General features: G+C 52.8%; 1 protein-coding gene across 3 annotated transcripts; it reads right to left on the reverse strand.

Annotated features, from left to right (window-relative positions):
- Positions 1–549: 549 nt before the first annotated feature.
- On the reverse strand, positions 550–17,811 carry KLHL17 (kelch like family member 17). 3 transcript variants are annotated; one of them, XM_043998756.1, is made up of 12 exons: positions 17,556–17,811; positions 14,243–14,544; positions 12,992–13,113; positions 12,644–12,865; positions 11,896–12,012; positions 11,422–11,635; positions 10,869–11,013; positions 10,584–10,751; positions 2,863–2,951; positions 2,637–2,710; positions 2,141–2,322; positions 550–1,797 (listed from the first exon to the last, which is right to left on the reverse strand). In XM_043998756.1, exons 1-12 carry the CDS (start codon positions 17,660–17,662, stop codon positions 1,569–1,571), a joined length of 1,971 nt encoding a protein of 656 aa, XP_043854691.1. In that variant the 5' UTR covers positions 17,663–17,811; the 3' UTR covers positions 550–1,568. The 3 variants fall into 3 exon arrangements, with proteins under 3 accessions (XP_043854691.1, XP_043854692.1, XP_043854693.1); XM_043998757.1 differs by lacking the exon at positions 2,141–2,322 and having other exon boundaries at positions 1,605–1,893; XM_043998758.1 differs by lacking the exon at positions 550–1,797 and having other exon boundaries at positions 2,179–2,378.
- Between the last annotated feature and the right edge of the window lie 2,918 nt (positions 17,812–20,729).

Consider the following 20,729-nt stretch of genomic DNA (forward strand, 5'->3'; position numbering starts at 1 on the left):
GCCCGTCTTAGGGCCAGGGGCAGGAGATGACTGGCCATGGGCCATCAGGGACCCCCATCACCCCACTGGGAAGTGGGTCAGAGCATCCATCTCCTTCTCTGCCTTCCACTGGGGGGGGGGGGACGACGACGACGACACATCAGTGGCCACAACAGCTGGCTTTTTATGTCCCTGAGGTCAGGTCACCTTTCTCCCCCCAAAAGGTGCTGCTGGGGTGGGGGGCATATGGGGCTCACTCCCCAGCCTGGCATTGAGGCTGGGGGGTGGGCAGGGCAGCCTGTCTAAACCCAGCCCTTCCTTAACACCCCTCCACTTCCTGTTTCCACCTCAGATTCCTCAGTCTCTGAGTCATGGATGACTGGTGAGATGGAGGGGGCTCCAGGCTGAAGGTCCCCTCCCCCATGTCCTCCATGTCCCCCAGTCAGACGCACACTTTCCCCACCCCCATCCACATTCCCTACTGGGGAGGCACACAGGACCTCAGTAAAGCCCAACAGCGCCCAGGGATCTTCTTGGAGAAATGAGGAAGAGGCCAGTCTTAGGCTGTGTACAAGAACTTTTTTATTGGTCAGATAGGTTCATATTGCTGTGTGTTGATGTGCATGAAGGCATGTATGTTGGTGGCTACGTCCACATGTGTATGCCTGCCTATGCACGGGTATCTGTGTGCGTGTGTCCAGCTCAGTGCATAATTCAAGGAAACAGACGACTCTTCACAGAAACAAGACAGAGGAATGAATCGTCCAGGGTTCACCAGCACAGCCCCCTTGCCAGGCCCATGCCAGGAGAGCCTTTGGACCCACCAAGCATCTCTCCCTCAGTCAGTTCGACTGCCCTCCAGGGTCTCTGTTGAAAAAGCCTGCCGGCTTTCCCCCTGTGTTGGCCAAGTCGGCCTTACCTTTATCGTATGTCAGACGACTGAGAGTCTTTCCCGCATCGTGCCCGTCCTTCCTTAGACATTTCTATCAAGTCAAGTGGGTCTGGGTCTCTCCTTCAGAGTCTGTCAGTCCTGGTAGGGCTCAGTCTGTCCTTGGTTCTCTCTATTAATCTCCATCCTCAGGAATTCATGGGGGGGCACTAGGCCTGGGGCTTGGTTCCCAAAGGAAACTCGACTTTCACAAATGCCCCAGAGAGAACAAGAATATAAAAGTGGGGTGGGAGGTGGCCGTGGGATGTTTCATAAATAATAATAAATACATAAATAGACAAACATAGGCAGACGCAGACAGTGCTCTGGGCCTCAGGGCCATGTGCTGGGTGAAGGGAGACCAAGGCCCCAGGCCTCAGAGCAGGGTGGGGAGGAAGGGGAGAGCCAGGGCCCTGAGTCTCTGTAGCTCAGAGACCTCCATGGCAGGAGTTGCCCCCTCCTCCTCCCTTCCTGGGATGGGGGGAGCATTAAGGCATCTGCAAGAGGCCCAGCGGGGAGGGCAGCCATCCCTGCCCAAGGCCTCCGTGCCCTGGGGATGGAGGTGTCGGTCTCTTGCTGGGGGTCTCCGCTTCTCCCATCCAGGGCCCCATCACTGTCCGGCTGTCTAGAGCTCGGGGCCTGCTCCTGGTCTCCCTGAGGGTCAGAGACTGGTGGAGGACACCGAGAGTGTAGGCGAGGAGGGGGGTGGGAAGTTGAGCAGCTCAAGGACAGCCACCCCCACGCTGCTCCGACGGGTGAACATGCAGGAGGCCGCTACCCACTTGTTGGTACGCGGGTTATACTTTTCAATGGAGTTCAGGCTAGAGCTCCCGTCATTGCCACCGACTGCATACAGCCACCCATCCATGGCCACAAGGTCGTGGGTACTCCTGGGGGAGGGAGGTGGAGGGTGTGAGGGGAGAGAGAGGCTCTTTTGTGGAACATGTTAGAATGAAACAAGGCTTCCTCCTGCTTTCAAAGTGACACTACATTTGGGGAAATTGAGGCACAAGCTCAGCAGGTTGGAGAGAAGAATCAGAGTCAGGAGTCTTAGCTGCCTGATAGAGGCTCTGGGGGGAAAGGATGGGGTCCCTGACCTGAGGAGTGGGCTGGGTCAGGGTCAGGGTCAAGGGAAGCTCCAAGCTGCAGGCTGCCCCATGGGCACAGGTGGCTGCCACCAGTTGGCTGAGGGTACGGGCTGGGGGAAAAGGCCCAGGAGCCCCAGGAAGGTACCTGCGGATGTTCATGGGCGCCACGCTCTCCCACGCATTGGCCTTGGGGCTGTATCTCTCCACTGAGTTGAGGCAGCTGGTGCCATCATTGCCCCCAGCCACATAGAGAGCACCCTCCAACACCGCCACCCCTGCCGAGCTGCGTCTGCTCAGCATGGTGGCGATTGGCGTCCACGTGTTCACCTGGGGCAGAGAGGCTGGGGGCATGTGGGGCATCGGACACCCCCCAGCAGAAGGGGCTAACGATAAGGAGAGGGGAGTGATGGGGAGGGGGGGCATCGGACACCCCCCAGCAGAAGGGGCTAATGATAAGGAGAGGGGGAGGGATGGGGAGGGGGAACCCAAGCTAAGGGAGGGGGCCAGAGCAGGACTATATGGTTAGAAGTAGGAAGGTTAATTCCCCCATGGATGGATGAAGGGAGGTGCCAAGGCCTGGCGATGGCTACCTAGAGATGGGGAGGGGGGCAATGGTCCTTGGGGAGGAGGAGGAGCAATACCTGTGGCTCATATTTCTCCACAGTAGCCAGGTGGGAGGAGCTGTCGTAGCCGCCCACAGCATAGAGATTCCCATCTGTGGGACACGGTCACTTAGGCATGGCGTACACTGGGGGCTGCTGGGTGAGTCCCGGGGAAGGACAGAAGGCATCTGGGATCTTGGGTCAATTAGAAGGAAGGAGGCAACACAAGGGAAGAAGATGGGGTTGGGGGCTCTGGGCTACCCACCGAGCGTGGCCACACGGACGTATCTCCTCCTCGTGCTCATGGCTGCTATGGAGGTCCAGGTGCCCGTCAAAGGATCATACCGCTCAGCGCTGTAGGCACAGGGTGAGGGGGGGGTCAATGACAAGGAAGAGGAGGGGTTTCAGGAGCAGCCCCATATCTCCTCCCCTTGCCACTGCACATGCCCTGCCCCCACCTCGGGATGAGATTTTCCTGGTATGCCATTATTTGCTATTCATATGACTGACTGAACTACTTTTAAGATTTTGCTTAAAGAAACCTGAGTGTGTTTAAAAATGCCCTGACAGGGGCAGGGGGGGGGGGCAGTGGATAAAGCACCGGCCCTGGATTCAGGAGGACCTGAGTTAAAATCCGGCCTCAGACACTTTACTAGCTGTGTGACCCTGGGCAAGTCACTTAACCCCAATTGTCTTACAAAAAAAAAAAAAAAGAAAAAGAAAGAAAAATGCCCTGACCCTGTGAGATCAGAAGATGTGGAACTGGGAGAGACCTTGAGGATCATCTTATCCAACTCTCTCATTTTACGGATGAGGAAACTGAGGCCCAGAGAGGAAAGCTGGCTTGCCCAAGGCCACATAGGTTAGAATAGCCAGGGATGGAAGCCAGCAAACAGCCTTTTTACTTTGCAACCCTGAAGGACCCAAACCTGACCGGAGTTTCAAAGCAATTTGAAAAAAGGACCCCTTGCTTAAAGTACGACCCTTCATCAACTTAAATGGCAAAACAAACAGAAATCCCCCCCCAAAGGATAAAATCCAAATGTTGGTGGGCCTGTGGGGAAACGTACTCCACCACATTGCTGGTGGTACAGCAGGTTGGTGTCAATAGTTTGGACAGCAAGGTGACACTCTGTAATGACTCACAGAACTGATCTTTTAACCCAGTGGCTCCATTGCTAGGGCTTTAGCCTAAAAACATTATACAAAGAAAAAAGGGGGCCTGTGTGTTTAAAAAAAAGTCTTCCTAATTACTCTCATTATAATTGCAAAATAAATAAATGGGAACAACCTATGTGTGCAACAACTGGGGAATGGCTAAAGACATTATGGAATATGGATGGAATGGAATATCACAGGACCAAAAACATGATACATATGAAACATAAAGACATAGGGCAGGATTAATGTGAAATGACCCCAATCAGAAGAATTTAAATTATATACAGACATGACTACACATATGGAGTTAGAAAAGAGAAATCAACCCATAGAGACAGAGCAGGGATGACCTGGAGCCCATATCCCATGGAATGGGGCCAGGGTGCAGTCCCCCAGTTGGAGGGACCTTTGAGGCCACTGACTCTGTCCTCCCACCCTCCAATTTTACCAATGAGGAAACTGAGACCCAGAGAGGAGAGGCAACTTGCTATTAAGTGTCTGAGGTGGGGTTTGACCCCAGATCTTTCTGACTTCTGAGTGCATAGCCCTTTGCCCTCCCTGCCCAATTACCTCTTTCTCCTTCCTGTTACTGAAACCCCCTCCTTACCTAATCAAAGAGGGAGGGGCTTATCATCATCACCAGATAAAGTCATCACAGGAAACTCATCATTATGAAGATTCCTTCAGTTTTGCTATTAGTACCTGAGCTTCTGCAGGGATGGGGGGGGGAGCAAAAATCTCCTTCCATTGCCTCCCTTTATAGAGGGATCAAAATGACAGCCAGCTTTTCATTTGTCACCAGCCCTCCTCCCAATTGATGCAAGCTCTTTGAGGGCAGAGCTGTCTTTCCTTTCTCTTATTTGTATCCTACAGCTTAACAATCAATCAACTGGGGCAGCTAGGTGGCGCGTGGATAAAGCACCAGCCCCGGATTCAGGAGGACCTGAGTTCAAATCTGACCTCAGACACTTGACACTTACTAGCTGTGTGACCCTGGGCAAGTCACTTAACCCCAACTGCCTCGCAAAAACCAAACAAAACAAAACAAAAAAACAATCAATCAATCAACATTGATCAAGTGCTTACTATGTGTCAGGCACTGTGCTAAATACTGGGGAGACAAAAAGAGGCAAAAGACAGTAGCTGCCCTCAAGGAGCTTAAAATCTAATGGAAATAATGTGCAAACAAATGTATACAAAGTGAGCTGTATACAAGATAACAGGAAATAATTAAAAGAGAGAAGGCACAGGAATGAAGAGAGGCTGGGGAAGGAAGCTAAGGAGGTGCAGAATGAGCCTAGGAGGGAGAACATTTCAGGCATGGGGGATGGTCACAGACAATGTCCAGAGCTGAGAGATGGAGTGTGCCTGACTTACAGGAAGCACTTAGGAAATGGCTATTTTATCTTAGGGGAAATTGGGCTCTTTACAAAGAGAAAAAAACCTAATAAAACAGATGAGAAGGGGCAGCTAGGTGGCACAGTGGATAAAGCACTGGCCCTGGATTCAGGAGGACCTGAGTTTAAATCCAGCCTCAGACACTTGACACTTACTAGCTGTGTGACCCTGGGCAAGTCACTTAATCCCAGTTGCCTTGCAAAAAACAAAAACAAAAAACAAAAAACAGATGAGAAAATATCCTTCTGGCTAGAAAAGGAGGGAGAGTGTAGCACATCTACATGACTAGGATCTTTCTCTTTCTGCCGTGTGGGAGAATACAGAGTAGAGAAGGAAGGGCCATCTGTCTAAGGGGTAAAAGGCAGAAGAGGTAGACAAACCATCCTTCTACATGGGGTTTGTGTGGGATGGCAGCAATGGTATGTGCTTTGTGATACTGGGCCAGTCCCTTCAAATCTCTGTTCCTGGCAACTTGGAGACTAAAGATCAGAGAGAAAGTGCAACCTGCTCTGGTGGAGGGAGCTTCCTCCCCTGGGAGTTCCCCATATCACTGAAATCACAGGTTCAGGTCCTATTCATAAAACTTAATAGGGGCAGCTAGATGGCGCAGTGGATAGAGCACCGGCCCTGGAGTCAGGAGTACCTGAGTTCAAATCTGGCCCCGGACACTTAACACTTACTAGCTGTGTGACCCTGGGCAAATCACTTAACCCCAATTGCCTCACTTAAAAAAACAAAAAAGAGTATTTAAAAAAAAAACAAACCTTAATAGCACCTTAAGGTTTGCAAAAACCTGTACCTATGTTATCTCACTTGTATGCCAAGGTCCCTTCTAATTCTAAAGTTCTGTCATAGGAAGGGAATAGTAGGCCAGGAGCTGAGCTGAGAAATGGTAAAGGGGATAAGTATTTTTTTTTTTGGTGGGGCAATGAGGGTTAAGTGACTTGCTTAGGGTCACACAGCTACTAAGTATCAAGTGTCTGAGGCCGGATTTGAACTCAGGTCCTCCTAATACAGGGCTGGTGCTTTATCCACTGTGCCATCCAGCTGTCCCCTCTCCCAGCTCTCAATCTCAAAATTTTAGGAATGGCTAGAGGGGCTCTTGACAGTAAGTTGGTCTGAAGTTCCAGAGAGGGCCCTGAATCTGAAATAAATCCTCAGAGTGGGTTAGAAAAGGAGTGTGAGATTCACAGTTTGGTATGTTACCCTCTTTTCTATAATACTTTGTATGCGGAAATTTCTTTTTTTTGGGGGGGGGTTAAGTTCCAGGATTTTTTGTTTTGTTTGTTTGTTTTTTTTTTTTGCGGTGCAATGGGGGTTAAGTGACTTGCCCAGGGTCACACAGCTAGTAAGTGTTAAGTGTCTGAGGCTGGATTTGAACTCAGGTACTCCTGAATCCAGGGCCAGCGCTTTAACCACTGCGCCATCTAGCTGCCCCCTAGTTCCAGGATTTTTAAAAAGAAAAACAGTCGAATAAGCTCTAGGCACGAAAGGAGTGTTATCCTATTATCAATAATTAAGGATTAATAAACACCCAAACACTCCCATAAATGAAAGAATAGCTGAATAGATGAAAGTGTACCCCACTTCCTGCGGGGGGGGGGGAGCTTGAGGCAGAGCCCTGAAATCTAGGGACACCACTGGAAAAATGTCACTTTGGATTCTGCGGGTGTCTTGTCTTCTAGAGACAACTTGTACAAGTGGCATTGGGTGTCTCCTGAAACCAATTAAGAACAGACTCCCAGTCTTAATCCAGATACTGGGTGTCTCCCAGGCTCTTTTGGGGAAAGCCTGGCAGTGCAGTGCATTGCAACATGTTTAAGGTGTCAAGTCAGAAGGCAATGCAGGGGGTGGGGTCTTCATGCATCCTAGAGAAAAGCTAAGCTAGTGTCCTCAGCACTGCCCGGGAAAGAAGGCTCCCAGATGCTGGTGAGCAGCCATGTTCTCCAGCCACTGAGGTCCCCTTGCCCTGAAGGCTCATTTATGTCCCAGAGATGGCTGTGCCTGGCCTGCCCAGTCCATCTCTGAGTGTAGCTAAACACCCTGGCCCCCTGTGGTTTACAAACTCATCTCTTGTGAGGGCCCATCTGCTGATAGGACCTAATGAAGCAAGGCCTTCAGCAGGCCCAGACTTAGGGGCATCAGGAGCCAGCTGAACAACTGGCCAGTGTGATTGGAATGCTCTTCCTCCTCACCTCTGCTTCAGAGACTCCCCAGTTCCCTTCAAGGCTGAGCTCTAGTGCCACTGCCTACAGGAAGCGCAACCTTATGGCTCCCTCCCCTCTCCTCTTGTTTCTTTCTTTTCTTTTCTCTTCTCTTCTTTTCTTTCTTTCCTTTCTTTTTTGGTGAGGCAATGGGGGTTAAGTGACTTGCCCAGGGTCACACAGCTAGTAAGTATCAAATGTCTGAGGCCGGATTTGAACTCAGATCTTCCTGAATCCAGGGCCAGTACTCTATCCACTACACCACCTAGCTGCCCCCTTTCCCTCCTTGTTTCTACCCCTGCCTTTGCCTCTCTATTATTTACTGACTATACTGATCTGAGTCTGAGGTATGTCCTCCTGCTCTTGCCATCAGAGGTGAAATCTACCAGAGATGCTATAGAGGTGAAATCTACCAGAGATGCTGCAGAGGTGAAATTTACAAGAGATGCTATACAGATGAAATCTACCAGAGATGCTACCATTGAAATCTATAAGAGATGCTGCCAAAATGGAAATCTTGGATGTGGGGGGTGGGAGGGAACAAGAAGTCCAGGATGACTCCTGGGTTGTGAGCCTGAGGCAGGATGGTGTTGTCCTTTACAGTAATAAGGAAGGTGGGAGCAGGGAGGGTTTTGGGGAAAGAGAATAAGGTCGATTTTGGACATACTGAGCTGGGGGCAAATACAGCTTTAGATATTTATTAATTCTATACAGCTTCCTCTTCTGTAAAATTAGATGGAAAGAAATGACAAACATTCCAGCATTTTTGCTAAGAAAATCCCAAATGGGACACAGAGAATTAGACATGACTGAAAAATAACTACTTCCAAAACATCCCTTGTCTTTCTATCTCCTCTCTACTTATGACATTAGTTCTTCAATATTGTTATTGTTATTATTATCATTATTGTTTATTATTATTATATTATCAGGGGATAAGAACAGCATCTACATCACAGGATTGTTATGGGGCTCACACAAGTTAACAAGGAAAACGCTTTGTCTACTGTAAAGTTCTATCTAAAGGCTAGATATTATTATTGTTATTATTATGTGTGTTGAATACATGAATGAATGGCAGAAGGAAAGACAAGAGGGATGGAGAATGGGGGGGGACAGATAGGAGAGGGGCCTGGGGACCAGTGTGGTCCTGCCCAAACCCCAAGGGAGACCCTAGGGATGGGAGCGGGTTGGGCCTGAGCCTTAGGGGAAGCCTGATGAGGCTGGAGGAGGGGAAGGCATAGCAGAGGCAGTCCCCCCACCCCCCTGGAAAAAGGGAGTGTTGGTGAGCACCCAGGCCTGAGGGAAGATGACTGGGGGGGGGAGGGGGAAGCTAGCCTCTTGGCATCTTTCCCTGAGACGGCCTCAGGGCCCTTTCACTCCTGCTGGATTCTCTCAGTGGAGCATGGCTATTCTAAACCTTCCCTTCTCTCCACAAGTCTCTCACCCTACCACCCGACCCTCAAAGTTCTCATACGAGGAGTTCTTTTCACCCTTCACTGAGCTGCGTCTTCCCTCCTCAGAACCTCCAGACATCTATCCACGGCTCTCTCCTTCTTTACCCCGGGCTCTGATGAGGCGCTTCTTCTCTTGATCAAGGCCACTTCCTCTACCTTATGCCCTTGGTCCCAACCTCTTCTGTCTCCTCCAGAGAACTACCCCTACTATGTACACTCTGTAAAAAGTTTTCAGTCTCTCCCTACCTCCTGCACCTCCCATACGTCCTGCAAACTTGCCCAAGTTTCCCCAGCTTTAGAGAGCTTTCATTTGACCTGGCCATCACCGCCAAGCTAACATGCATTAGCTCTTCTGCTATTCATGGTCAAATTCCTAGAAGAGGGGAAGGAAATAAGCATTTATTGAGCACCTACTATATGCCAGGCATTGTGCTAAGCACTTTTGAAATATTATCTTTTAATCCGCACAACCACCTTGGGAGGTAGGTGCTGGTATCATCCCATCTTACAGTTGATCAAACTGAGGCAGGCAGTGGTGAAGTGACTCCGAAATCGATGTGCCCGGGCCTAGTCTCCCAAACTCCAGCTGGGCATCTCCAACTGCCTGGTGAGCACCATCCACCAGGCATCCCAAAGGCATCTCTAACTCAACACATCCAGCACAGAATTATTACCTTTCCCCCTGCAAACTTCCCTTTCTCTGTTAAAGGGTTCAAAAACTCCTCCTCTCTTTCCTCTTTCTTATCTGCCGTGTCCAGTTGCCAAAGCTCATCAATTCTACCTCCAAGGGGAAGTTAGGTGGCGCCATAGTGCACAGAGCACTGGGCCTGGATTCAGGAGTACCTGAGTTCAAATCTGACCTCAGACACTTGACACTTACCAGCTGTGTGACCCTGGGCAAGTCACTTAACTCCCATTGCCTCACCAAAAAAAAAAAAAAAATGGGGCTAATATTAGCACCTAATTCCCTGGATTGTTATGAGGATCAAAGGAGATAATAATTGTAAAGCACTCATAAGGCACAGTGCCGGGTATACATTAGGTGCTTAACAAATGCTTATTTCCTCCCCTTTCCTCCCTCCTACAATGGCCTCTAAAGTGCCTCCCGTATTTCCATCTCCCCAACCCTTCCTCCATCCAGAGGGCTATTCCTAAGGCAGTAAAAGCTGATGGGCTCCGATAACCAACGACCTCTAAGATCAAATCCAAACCCCTTTGTTTAGCATTTCACATCCTACCTCCCCTGGCTCCCGTCCAACTTTCCAGGCTTATTCTATATCATTCCCCTTCATGCCCCCTTGGGTCCATCCAAACTGCCCATCCGGGCCTTACTGGAATGAAACATTCCGTCTCCCGCCTGTGGCGTTCCACACCAGGAAGGCACCGCCTCCTCGTCTCCACCTCCTTTGGGGGTCCATTCAGGTATTCGTCTTCCCCTACCCCCAATTACTTGGCATTTATTTGATATATGTGCAAATATGTAAATGTGCACATATTACATACACCCTGTGTCAGCCTAGTGTTGCATTCCCACATACCCCTATAGGATGTATATTCCTTGAGGGCAGTGAAGTTTCATTTCTGTCTTTATATAACCCAGTGCCTAGCACAGAGTAGGCTCTTAATACATGATTGATGATTGACAGAGCCTGGGTAGAAGGTGATGTTTCCAAGGCCAGTGGCCTAGGAAAGAGCCAAAGATTCGACCCAGTAATAGCTGGCACCTGAAGCCAGAATGATCCACAACACCCAGTGAATGTCCCTACCTGTTGAGGCAGGAGGCCCCGTCATAGCCACCAGCAGCATACAGGAGCCCGTGGAGAGCTGCCACACCCAGACAGCTGCGCCGGGTCCCCATGGAAACTTCAGGCTGCCAGACATTGGCGACAGGGTCATAGGACTCCACGGTGGCCAGATCAGACGTCCCATCATAGCTTGAGGTCGGCAGTGGAGTGGGATGGAGAGAGAGGTCAGTGTGTTGGCTTCGGGCGGGTTCTGCCTCCACCCCTCCCCACTTCCCCCCATCAGGGCACCTTCTAAGCCCACCTTACCCGCCCACAGCATACAGCCGGTTCCCAATGGCAGCCACACCCACTCGAGCCCGGCGTGTGGACATAGAAGCCACCATGTGCCATCGATCTGTCCGTGTGTCATATGCCTCACAGTCACCATGGATGGCAAACAGGCTCCCGCCACCTAAGGGGAGGCTCAGGATGGAGGGGCTCCAGCCTGCTTCCTTGAGGCCCAGCATCCCCCCCAGGAGGTGGGCAGGGGACAGCTCCGGGCCCCACCAGGCCCGGTACCTCCAGCCCATATTCAGGTGGGCAGTTCTGGGCCCCACCAGTACCGGGACCTCCAGCCCGTATTCAGGGGTGCAGCTCCGGGGACTGCAGCCTGGTATCCAGGGGGGCAGCTCTGGGTGCCACCAGGACCAGGGATCCAGGGTAAAGAGCACAGAACCAACCCCGCCTCCCTTCACTCAATTTCCCAGGACAGTGGGCTGGGCCTACCCATCCCCTGTGGGCCCCATCACTGAACCCCAAATGCCCAGAAACACCCCGGGGCTGTCTCCTTCACACGCCCAGCCCACAGCCCCGTACATACCCACCGCAAAGAGCACAGGGCCAGCGCCCTCACAGCGCCGGGGTCGAGTGCGGCTGGTGCCCAGGACACCCCGCTGCTCTGGTAGGAGGTGGAACTTGAGCGCCTCAATCAGCAAGTCCTTGCAGTCGGGGTGGTGGCGGACCAGGCCTTCAGCATCCACGTGGCCCAGCAGGAAGTCTCGGCTCAGCAGTGGCAGCCGAACACACTTCATCAGCTGCGGGGAGGGGGTCAGGTAGGGCCAGAAACTCCCCCCTCCCCCCAGGCTGGCAGGGGGGGGATGGCCCTGCCCCCAGGCCAGGCGACATTATCCCCCCTCTCCCCCAAGGTGAGGGACAGGAGGACCACAAACAGACACACATCAGGGACTGCTCAAGAAGAGACAGGCTGGCATGGGACTGGTCAGGAGAAGTGGGTAGGGCAGAGGAGGGGCCGCAGGGGAACAGGACTGAGCAGAGCAGGCTGGCCTCCCCTCACCCGGGGCACGTGCTGCCTGCGTCCATCCACATCGTGTTTCACCCAGCTCAGGACAGCTCGATAAACATCTTCCTCTGATGGTACGTTGAGGCTGTCACTGGAAATGAGGTCCAGCACCTGTGGGGGCAGAGGGGACTCCCCAGAACACACCCAAGCCCTCTCTCCCTTCACAACCCTGGCTGCCCAGGACGGGTCTTCAGAATGGGTACCTAGAACAGACAAGCATCTCCCCCAGGCTGAGCCCGAGGTGCCCGCCTCCTACAGGTCTCCTAAGGGCACGCCCACTTATTTCTGCTCCAGAGGGTCCTTGGGGCATCTGGAGGGGTCTGGGGACTTCCCTGGGAAGTCTAGGGAAGCCCTTGTGTGATCAGAGAAGAGGGAATCTCAGGAACATGAGGGATAGCTCTGGATCCTTGTGGGATCAGGGGTCATAGGGATGCTTGGGATGTCTCTGGAGTCCTCTGGCTTCTCACAGGCTCCAAGGGGCCTCTTTTGGATCATGGCTGTGTGTGGAATCTGGGATCCCAGTGATAACTGGGTTGACTCCCCGTAGACTCAGGGTCCTGGGAGGCCAGAATGGGGACATCTAACGGCTCTCGGGGGGCCCAGTGATAACTGAGCTGACTCCCCGTAGACTCAGGGCCCTGGAGATTCTGAGGGCTCTTTGGGGGGGGTCAGTGATAACTGGGTTGATTCCCCGTAGACTAGGGGTCCTGGGGACATCTGAGGGCTCTGGGGGGGGCAGTACCTGCTTCAGTGGCAGAAGCATGAATTCCTCCGTCCGGGCGACCTCCACAAAATGCTGCAGGACATACTTGTGCGCGGCCTTGAGGAGATCACTGCAGGAGTGGGTATCAGCAAAACCCCGGATGCCCAGGCAGTTGGAAGGGTCCAGTTGGCTCAGCAGGAACTTACAGCAGGCATCCCTCACACCATTCAGCTGCAGGAGGCTTGCAGCAGGAAGCAGTGTCTGAGGGCATGGGTGGCAGGAGGGGGGATGGTGAATGGGGGTGCAGCATCTGGGGGCAGGAGAAATCACAGGGGACGTACACCCCCCAGGGGGCATGATGGTGTGGGGGTGGGCAGCCAGCCTCACCTGCACGTTGCCCTCCCCCACGACAATCTCAGCCGTGTACGCAAACTGGACCAGCTGCTCCAGTGCCTGGGGGTCGATGTCATGCAGCGTGACATGCGTTTGGCGGCTCTCACTCATCTCATCTGCAGGGACATCCTGGTCAGAGCCCCTCACCCCTGTCAGGACCCTCCCTCCCAATAAGATCTTCAATCTTCTCCTCAGGCACTGCCCACAATGACTGAAGCTTCCTGCCCCATCAGTGCCCCCAGTCCCTAAAATCCTTTGTACTGATCAGACTACCTCACACCCATCTGCACCCCAATCCATTAAAGAACCTCCCATCCAAAAGTCCTCACACCAAGAACCCCTTAATCCCATCAGAGTCCCCCAAGTGCATCTGTCTCAACCCTGAGAGATTCCCAAGTCCTGTTTAAGAGCCCCACATGCAGTGGAGCCCTCCCCCCCATCACCATCAGATTATTCCACCTGATCAGGGACCCCATCCCCCCACCCACAGTGGAGAGAGCTCTCCAGGCCCTGATGGAAGACCCTCATTCTCTGGTTCCTCAGTGATTTCCACCTGCTCCTCCCAACGCAGAGCCCCTGCCTCAGCTGTCATTTCATGGGAGTGCCGCCCACACCCAAGGGCCTGAAGCTTGGAGGAGAAGCTAGGGAGAGGCTCTGGGCTAGCAGGGAGGCAGCAGAATGCCCGGCTTGGGTGGCAGAAGTTCTCTTTGGGCCTGAGGGCTGGGTCAGGTCAGGAGGGAAAAGTCTCATCTGGACCCAGGGCAGGGGATGTGGGGGCTGGCAGGGAAGGCCTGGCCCAGGGCTGGATTGGAAGGGAAACATGGGGATCAGGGCCGGATCCTGCTCGAGAGATGACCTAGGGGCAGCTAGGTGGCACAGTGGATAGAGCACCAGCCCTGGAGTCAGGAGTACCTGAGTTCAAATCTGGCCTCAGACACTTAACACTTACTAGCTGTGTGACCCTGTGCAAGTCACTTAACCCCAATTGCCTCACTAAAAAAAAAAAAGAGAGAGAGAGAGAGATGACCTAGCTTGGGGGCAGGAGACAGGCAGAGGGAGGAGGGGATGCTGAAGGCCAGATAGGCCTGGGTTAGTTAGGACCAGCTCAGGGATGGTCTGGACAAGATGTGAAGGGCTGAGGGTGGGGTCAGAAGGTCGGGCTCTGGCCTGGAGAGAGAAGGCCTAGGCAAGGGGCGGGGAAGGCTAGGGTCAGGAAGTCCAGCTCACGGTCGGGTCAGTACTTGCTTGTAAACATGGCGTGGAAGTAAGGGCTGCAGGAGGCCAGCACCACCTTGTGGGCCTTGATCTCCTTGGTGCCCACATGCAGGACGATGTCACACAGCAGGCCCCGCTGCCGCATGCGGCTCATGCACACGAAGGCGTCGTGGTAGTGCCGCTTGGAGTTGTGGGCGATGCTGTGGCCTTCTCGGGTCAGGAGTTGCATCGCGCCCTCCATGGCGCCCCCGGGGCCTCGCGCTGGCCGGGGACGCGCTCTCTCAGGGGCCGCCTCACTGTGGGGACGAGGCGCGGCATCGGCATTGAGTACCCTAAAATGAGAGGTGGCAGCTCACTCCCACAGGGCCTACTGGGCACGCACGGGGGCAGTGAATGCCGGGAGAAACAAGAGACCCGGCTTCTCTGTGACTGATTGACTGTGGGACCCCTTTTCTGCTCTATTGTTTGTTCTTCATTCTCGAAGAGGATCATGACATCAGGAGGTGACGTCATGACTTTCAGTGAATTGAAGTGAGGCAGGGCTATGTAGTCACCAACCTCCCTCTCTCTCCTGTCTCCCCCAAGAGAAATAGGGTAAAGTGACTTGCCCAGGGTTACATGGTTGGAAGTGGTGAGGTTAGATTTGAACTCAGGTCCTCCTGACTCCAGGTCCAGCACTCTATCCCCTGCGCCACCCAGCGGCTCCCAAGCCTTCTCTTAGCCCTTGGAAAATGCAGTCCAGAGGGGCCCATCATTGGCCTTCCTGGCTCAAAGTCAGTAAGGGAAGCCAGGGGAGCACTGTGGGGCACTAGGGGCCTAGGACAGTGCCTTCCTTATCTGCCGGCCCAAACCCAAGCTTTTTCAGCCTGGCATTCATTGCTCTCCATAGCTCACCCAAACCTTCCTCCCTCCTCGTTCTCCCAGCTTAGTCCAATCCCAAGCTGTGCTGTCCACTCTGCTTTCCGGCCTGAACCATTGCTCCCAGGGAGCTCTCCCTCCTCTTGGGGGGACAAGAACTCACTGGTTCTGCAGAAGATCAGGGTTAAAATCCCTACTTTCCCACTTACAGTGTGAACTTGAGCAAGTCACTTAACCTTGGTCTGCCTCAGTTCCCCCATTTATAAAGCAGAGAGGATGATAACCCCTGCCATAGGGTTGTTCTGAGAAGCCTTTAAGGGCCAAATAAATGGGAGGCCCACCCAAAGGGAAGAAGGGGAGGGTCTACCAGTAACAAGACTTAACATGAAACTACACGTGTGTGGGATTGTCTGTGCATGTGCAAGCCCAGGTCATACCTTTGTGTGTCTACTGGACACACGTATGTGGGTGAACATTTTTTGCCCAGTGTGGATATTCCCTCTACCGATGAGTGCCAGCCACTCATCTGTGCAATAGAGTTATACCGACTTAGCTGCTCCAGACACTGAGAAATGAAATGTCTAACAGACCTTCTCACACCCAGCTAGCGCCTGTCGGAGATGGGACCTGAACCCACACCTTCCTGACTCGAAGGCAGCCTCTGCTCACTGCCACAAGCCCTATTGAGTCAGAGAACTGCGTTTCTGCCCCTGATGCCCCAAGAAACATGTTCTGCCCAGGGCCCTTGCCCAGGAGGCCCCGGGGGCAGTTTCTGCATTAAGGGCTCAGCCCCAGGGCCTCCCTTCACCACCACCAAAGTATCTTCTCTCCCCACTGTCATGACTTGGGGGGAGGGTGCTAGCTAGGAGAATGCGGGGACCCAGGCATAATTGCACCTGGGGAGGGCCAGGTTGCTTTCAGGGTACTGCAAGTGTAGGACCTCACTTAAGGGTTTTAGGGGTCCACATTCAGGTCTTGGGTACCCAAGTTGGGCTATGTTGGGGGTGAGGGTGGGGCTGGGATTAGTCGGGAGTCCAGGCCAGGGTGGGCTGGTCAAGGAGGGGATCAGGAAGGTTGGGGAATGAGTGGGGGCTGGGATGAGAGGTTGGGGGTTGCACACTTACACCTGGGAGGGAAGACTGGGATAGGCTGGGGAAAGGTTATGGAAAGGAGGGGGTTGAAAAATCGTCCCTGCCCGAAAGGAACATCCGTTTTAGTAGGAGGTTGGGGGTCATTTGAGGGTCACATTCATTCTTGGGGTTCACAGGATCAGAGAGGGGTGGGACAAGGGGAGCTGGAAGTGCTGCAGACAGAGGTATGCTGGGAAGCCCTTGGGGCACAGGTTCCACTGGGCCAGGGGCCTCTTGGGAATTGGGGTTTGGGGGGCCTGAGGATTGGGGACTTAGGCTTACATGTGATAGAGGGACAGAGGAGTTGGGGGACAGGATTAGAGCCCACACTCATGCCTGCAAAGGGGGCCAGGATTCAGGAATGGATTGTGGTGGCAAACAATTGTGGAGGATGGGGTGTGGGTCCCTGTATTCATACCCTGAAAAGGAACCAAGCTGGCCTAAGGGGGGGTTGGAAGGGACAGCACTGGGGTGCTCAGATGAAGGAGGCACATGGAAGCAGATGGGTGAGGGAATGGGGGCTGGGAATCGAACCCTGTATTCTTGCCCTAGAAGTGGGCCCAGGCTGGGACTGGCCCAGTCTTGGGAGTCTAAGGAAGGACAGAAAATAAGGGGGCTGTGATTGGTGGGAGAGCTCTTCCGTCTAGTCCTGAGCCCAGGAAGGCTCTTCTGAGTTAGGGACTGGGAGGCCCAGGATTGGCCCAGGCTGTGATGTGGAAGAGTGGGGCTGGCCTCAGGGGTCCAGGGTGGGACAAGTTAAAGGAACATGCAGGAGAAGGAAAGGCCAGGCCAGGGGTCTGCAGGGAACTCAGCCTGGCAGGTCTGGACTAGGTTAGGGGTTCAGATGGGGTGGGGGTGGGGGGGTGTCTGCAGTGACCTTTGACTAACTAGTCTGGCCTGGGCTGGGGTGTGAAGGGGAGGAAGGGAGGGACTGGGGAGTCCAGGCTGGGGGGCACTGTCTGCAGTGGGTGCTCTCAGACGGATACTGGGTTAGACTGGGATGGGAGGTAGGTCTAGGGTGTAACGGAGAGTGAGGGGTGAGCCTGGGGGATGGGCTGTCTCCTGGGAGTGGCCTCAAACTGGGAGGTCAGAGCTATATAAGACTGGGAGGGAGGAAGGCCTGGGGTGTGATGGGGAGTGGGGTGGGGGGAGGGGGTACTGTCTGCAGTAGCCTTAGACTGACAGGTGAGAGCTGGGGTACCCTGGCCTGGGGGGAGGGCTACCGTGTGATGGGCAAGGATGGGGATCCAGGCTAGGGGTGCTGTCTGCAGCGGTCCCGAGCGGACAATTCTGGGCTGGCTAGGCCGGGATGGGGACAGGGTCCGGGGGTCGGGGCTCCCCCGCACTGCACTCACGCCTCGGGGGGGCCCGGGCTGGGGCCGGGCCCCGGCTGGGGGGGGCCCGGGCTGCTGTGCTCGGGGCTCTGCGTCCTGCCCGCCGCGCGCTCGCCCCAGGGCTGCATGGCCGGGCCTGGGCTCGGGCTGCTCGGGCTCCAGGACGGGCTCCAGCTCGGCCCGGAGGGAGGACTGCGGGGCCGCTGCCGGGGCCGCGCTGCAGATGCTGCCGATGCTGCCGCCGATGCCGCGGGTGCCGCTGCTGATGCTGCCGCTGCTTTCTCCGCCCCACGCTCGCTCGCTGGCTCCAGGCTCTGCAGCCCCGGCCGGCGCAAGACTGCTGTTTGCCGGGCCCGCCCGCACCACCTCTGCTCCCTGTCCTGCTCTGTCCCCTGATTTTGTGCCCCCCCCCCCGCTCCCTCCCCCGCAGCCCTCTGCCGGGTCTGAGCCCTGCCCACTGAACCCGACCGGTACTCCGACCCGAGCCCAGTTCATAGCCTCCCTGCCTCCTCTCCCGTTATCCTCAGTTACTCATTCAACTAGAGGCTACTGAGCCTCTTCTGCAAAAAACGACCCTTTCTTCCCCCGCCCCCATCCCCACCCCCGGGGGGCTGGTGTGAGGCCCAAAGGAGGCAATGTGTATAAAGTGCTTTGGGAACCTGAAGGAGCTATGTAAGCCCGAGCCTGCACATCTCCGTGTAATGGCCTCCCATCTGGCCTCCCTGCCTCCAGCCTCCCCGTCTCCAATCCATCTTCCCCACGCACAGCTGCCAGGGATCTATCTTCCTAAAGCACAGAGCTGACTTGTCACCCAAGACTCAGTAAACCCCATGGCTCCCTGTTCCATCCATGGTCCAGTATCCAGCCTCTCCGTTCGCCCTTCAGACTCTTCCAACTTGGCCCCTTCCTCTCTTGCCAGTCTCCTTACACTCTGCTTCCCACCCCCTCTGTGATATAACCTATTGGCCCCTCCTCACACCGAGGCTCGAACCCTAGACTTCCTCCCTTTGTCCAGCTGTCCCCCAGGCCTGGGAGGCTCCTCCTGCTCACATCTGGGTCTTAGAATCTCTGGCTTTCTTTTTTCTTTTTTTTTTTTTTGCGGGGCAATGAGAGTTAAGTGACTTGCCCAGGGTCACACAGCTAGTAAGTGTCAAGTGTCTGAGACCAGATATGAACTCAGGTCCTCCTGAATCCAGGGCCCATACTTTATCCACTGTGCCATCTAGCTGCCCCCAATCTCTGGCTTTCTTTAAGACTCAGGGGGTTCAAGCGCTTCCTGAAGGCCTTCCACCCCTTCTGCATTCACTTGTACGAACCCATTTATGGGCATGTTGTCCCTGCTACTAAAACGGATGTTCCTTTCGGACAGGGACGATTTTTCATTTTTTTTCCCCTTTGTATGCCTAACAGCACAGCACCTGACACACAGTAGGCAAATGCTTGTTCTCTCTCTCTCTCTCTCTCTCTCTCTCTCTCTCTCTCTCTCTTCTCTCTCTCTTCTCTCTTTCTCTCTCTCTTTTTTTTTTTTTTGGTGAAGCAATTGGGGTTAAGTGACTTACCCAGGGTCACACAGCTAGTAAGTGTTAAGTGTCTGAGATCAGATTTGAACTCAGGTCCTCCTGAATCCAGGGCTGGTGCTCTATCCACTGCACCACCTAGCTGCCCCTCTTCTCTCTCTCTTTCTCTCCCTCCACTCCCCCTGCACTGACTGCCCCAATACTGGAGAACAATCAGTTTATCAGTTTACTCCCTTATACAATACTGCTCCTAAGCCTTCCAAGCTATGTGGAACAAAAAACTTGTCTGGATCTGCATAGGCCAACACAGGAATATGTGTGAGATAACTGATCAAATCTTTAAGAGCTTATCACATTTATCTGTTCATCAGTTGCCTCATAAATCATGTTTCTTTAAAACAGTTGAGATAGTTCTTTTTTTTTTTAAGTGAGGCAATTGGGGTTAAGTGACTTGCCCAGGGTCACACAGCTAGTATGTGTTAAATGTCTGAGGTCAGATTTGAACTCAGGTACTCCTGACTCCAGGGCCGATGCTCTATCCACTGCACCACCTAGCTGCCCCTGAGATAGTTCTAAGAAGAATGAGGTTTCTCCTCACCTACTTTCTGTCTTTTCCCCATCTCCCCCTAGAGCCAAGTTAAAAAAAAACTCAACAAAACACATTCTCTCCTTGACTCCAGTAGAAGTTACTCAAAGAATGACCATTTACAACTAACTCTTGGTTTTTATCTCCTTAAAGAAACAGGGACAGTTTTTATAGCTTTTGAAAATCATGGAATACACTCCTTCCTCAATGGCTAGAAAGGGTGGAGGGAAGTAAGGTGTAACAAGACTGGAAAGATCTTAAATACCAAACAAAAGACTTGATATTTGATAATGGAAGTAATAGGGAGCCACTGCAGTTTATTGAGAAAGAGAAGACATGATCAGACTTTTACTTTAGGGAAATACAGTTGAAAGATTTCTGATTTCCTTGATGGAAGGAGTTCATCCATGTCTGATTCTATAGATAATGCTGAGAATTATCTGAGACTTGGGTGGGAGGACTAGAATTTAAGAATACCTCAGAGGGGGGCAGCTAGATGGCGAAGTGGATAGAGCACTGGCCCTGGAGTCAGGAGTACCTGAGTTCAAAAATCCGGCCTCAGACACTTAACACTTACTAGCTGTGTGACCCTGGGCAAGTCACTTAACCCCAATTGCCTCACTAAAAAAAAAAAAAAAAAAGAATACCTCAGAGGACCAAGCTGTGACAATTAATGTAGTGCATAATTTTATTTTGCTTTTTGTTTTGCGGGGCAATGAGGGTTAAGTGTCACACAGGGTCACACAGCTAGTAAGTGTCAAGTGTCTGAGGCTAGATGAACTCAGGTCCTCCTGAATCCAGGTCCTATGTTTTATCCACTGCACCACCTAGCTGCCCCCATAGTGCAAAATTTTTAATAAGGCAAAGAAAAAGAGATATTAGATTGAAAAATTTTATTTGAAAGTATAATATATAAAATTATATATTGTAGAATTATAATTATATCATATAAATCATACTATGATTATAATATCTACTTGTAATTATTTATAATGAATGCATTTTCACAGATTGGACAAAATATAATAAGTCAAATTGTTTTAAAAAATGTGACATTCATGGGCCTTCAGCTTATTGGATAGTCATTTCTCT

Source organism: Dromiciops gliroides, chromosome 3, assembly GCF_019393635.1.
Source record: "Dromiciops gliroides isolate mDroGli1 chromosome 3, mDroGli1.pri, whole genome shotgun sequence".
Classification (NCBI taxonomy): Eukaryota; Metazoa; Chordata; class Mammalia; order Microbiotheria; family Microbiotheriidae; genus Dromiciops; species Dromiciops gliroides.